Source organism: Mandrillus leucophaeus, unplaced genomic scaffold (genome assembly GCF_000951045.1).
Source record: "Mandrillus leucophaeus isolate KB7577 unplaced genomic scaffold, Mleu.le_1.0 Scaffold162, whole genome shotgun sequence".
Lineage (NCBI taxonomy): Eukaryota > Metazoa > Chordata > Mammalia > Primates > Cercopithecidae > Mandrillus > Mandrillus leucophaeus.
In genome coordinates, this window is record NW_012101610.1 from 309,575 (window position 1) to 311,374 (window position 1,800).

The 1,800-nt window shown below is 47.2% G+C and overlaps 1 protein-coding gene across 1 annotated transcript in view; it reads left to right on the forward strand.

Moving 5' to 3' along the window:
- DNAH3 (dynein, axonemal, heavy chain 3) overlaps positions 1 to 1,800 on the forward strand; it is a 224,672-nt gene that overhangs the window by 72,411 nt on the left and 150,461 nt on the right. The window contains 1 exon segment of the mRNA XM_011976095.1: positions 1,055 to 1,146. Coding sequence (XP_011831485.1) covers positions 1,055 to 1,146 — 92 coding nt within the window.

Consider the following 1,800-nt stretch of genomic DNA (forward strand, 5'->3'; position numbering starts at 1 on the left):
GCTGATTCCTGCCTCTGCCTCCCAGGTTCAAGCTGTTCTTTTGCCTCAGCCTCCCAAGTAGCTAGGATTGCAGGCACCCACCACCATGCCTGGCTAATTTTTGTATTTTTAGAAGAGACAGAGTTTCACAATGTTTGACAGGCTGGTCTTGAACTCCTGATCTCATGTGATCCACCCGCCTCAGCCTCCCAAAGTGCTGGGATTACAGGAGTGAGCCACCGCACCCAGCCAATAATTTTAAAGTTTCTAGTAGTCACATTTTAAAAGGTAAAAGGGTCTGGGCATGATAGCTCACACCTGTAATCCCAGCATTTTGGGAGATCAAGGTGGGAGGATAGCTTGAGGCCAGGAATTCAAGACCAGCCTGGAAAACATAGTGAGACCCCATCTCTACAAAAAAATTTTAAAAAAGAAAAAAATTAGCCAGGCATGGTGCTGTATGCTGGTGGTCCCAGCTGCTCAGGAGGTCAAGGCAGGAGGACCACTTGAACCTGGGAGATCAAGGCTGCAGGGAGTCATGATCACACCACTGCATTTCAGTCTGCGCAACAGAGCAAGACCCTGTCTGATTAAAATCAGCTGGGTGTGGTGGCTCACTCCTGTAATACGACTACTTTCGGAGGCTGAGGTGGGAGGATCGCTTGAGGCCAGGAGTTTGAGACCACTCTGAGCAACACAGCAAGACCCTATCTCTACGATAAATTTAAAAATTAGCCAGGCATGGCGATGTGTGCCTGTGGCCCCAGCTACTGGGGAGGCTGAGATGGGAGGATTGCTTGGGCCTGGGAGGTCAAAGCAGCAGTGAGGTATGATGGCACTATTGCACTCCAGCTTGGGAGACAGGGTGAGACTCTGTCTCAAAAATATTTTTTAATTGAATTTAAAAATAAGTTCCTCAGTCACACTAGCCACATCTCCGGTGCTCAACAGCCACCTGCCGCTTGTGGCTATTGTGCTGAGCAGTGCAGAAAAAAAACATCTCCATCATCACAGAAGGTTCTACGGACAGCACTGCCTTGAACAATAAACACTTGCTTTCCTCTTTTCTTTGCAGATCAGTGAGATTGTCGGCTATGAGATAAAGCCCACCGAAACGACCTGCCTCTCAAATATGCTCGAATTTGGATTTGGCAAATTCGTTGAAAAGTAAGGGCTTATCCCCTCCTTCAGGAAGGGTTTTGGTCAAAGGATCTGTAAGTTCCCACAGTGATCCGATTGGCCCCATATAGGGCTGTTTATTTTATTCTTTTCCTTGTGGCGTAGGGTGGCTTAAGGCTACTTAATTACCTCCAACTCCCAACTCGTATTGGTGAAGCTTCTGTTTTTAGCTGCAGAACTGCTGATGGGTTATGACTAGAAAATTGAGTCATGGATTTTATTTCAAAGGGAATTTTTTTTTTAATGTTTTTTGAACCTGAGCTTCAAGCCCAGCTCTCAGTGATTGGGGACAAAACCATTCAACCTTTCTGTACCTCAATTTCCTCTTCTTTAAACAAACAAAGCAACAACACTCTCTGAGCTTTAAGACTGTATGAAACCTGGTCCAAGAAAAAGTCTGTTCTCGCCTGGGCATCGTGGCTCATGCCTGTAATTTCAGCACTCTGGGGGGCCAAGGCAGGCAGATCAGTTGAGGTCAGGAGTTCAAGACCAGCCTGGCCAACATGGTGAAACACCCATTTCTACTAAAAATACAAAAGTTAGCCAGGCACGGTGGCACACACCTGTAGTCCCAGCTACTCAGGAAGCTAAGGCCAGGGGATGGCTTGGACCCAGGAGGCAGAGGTTGCAGTGAGCCAAGAT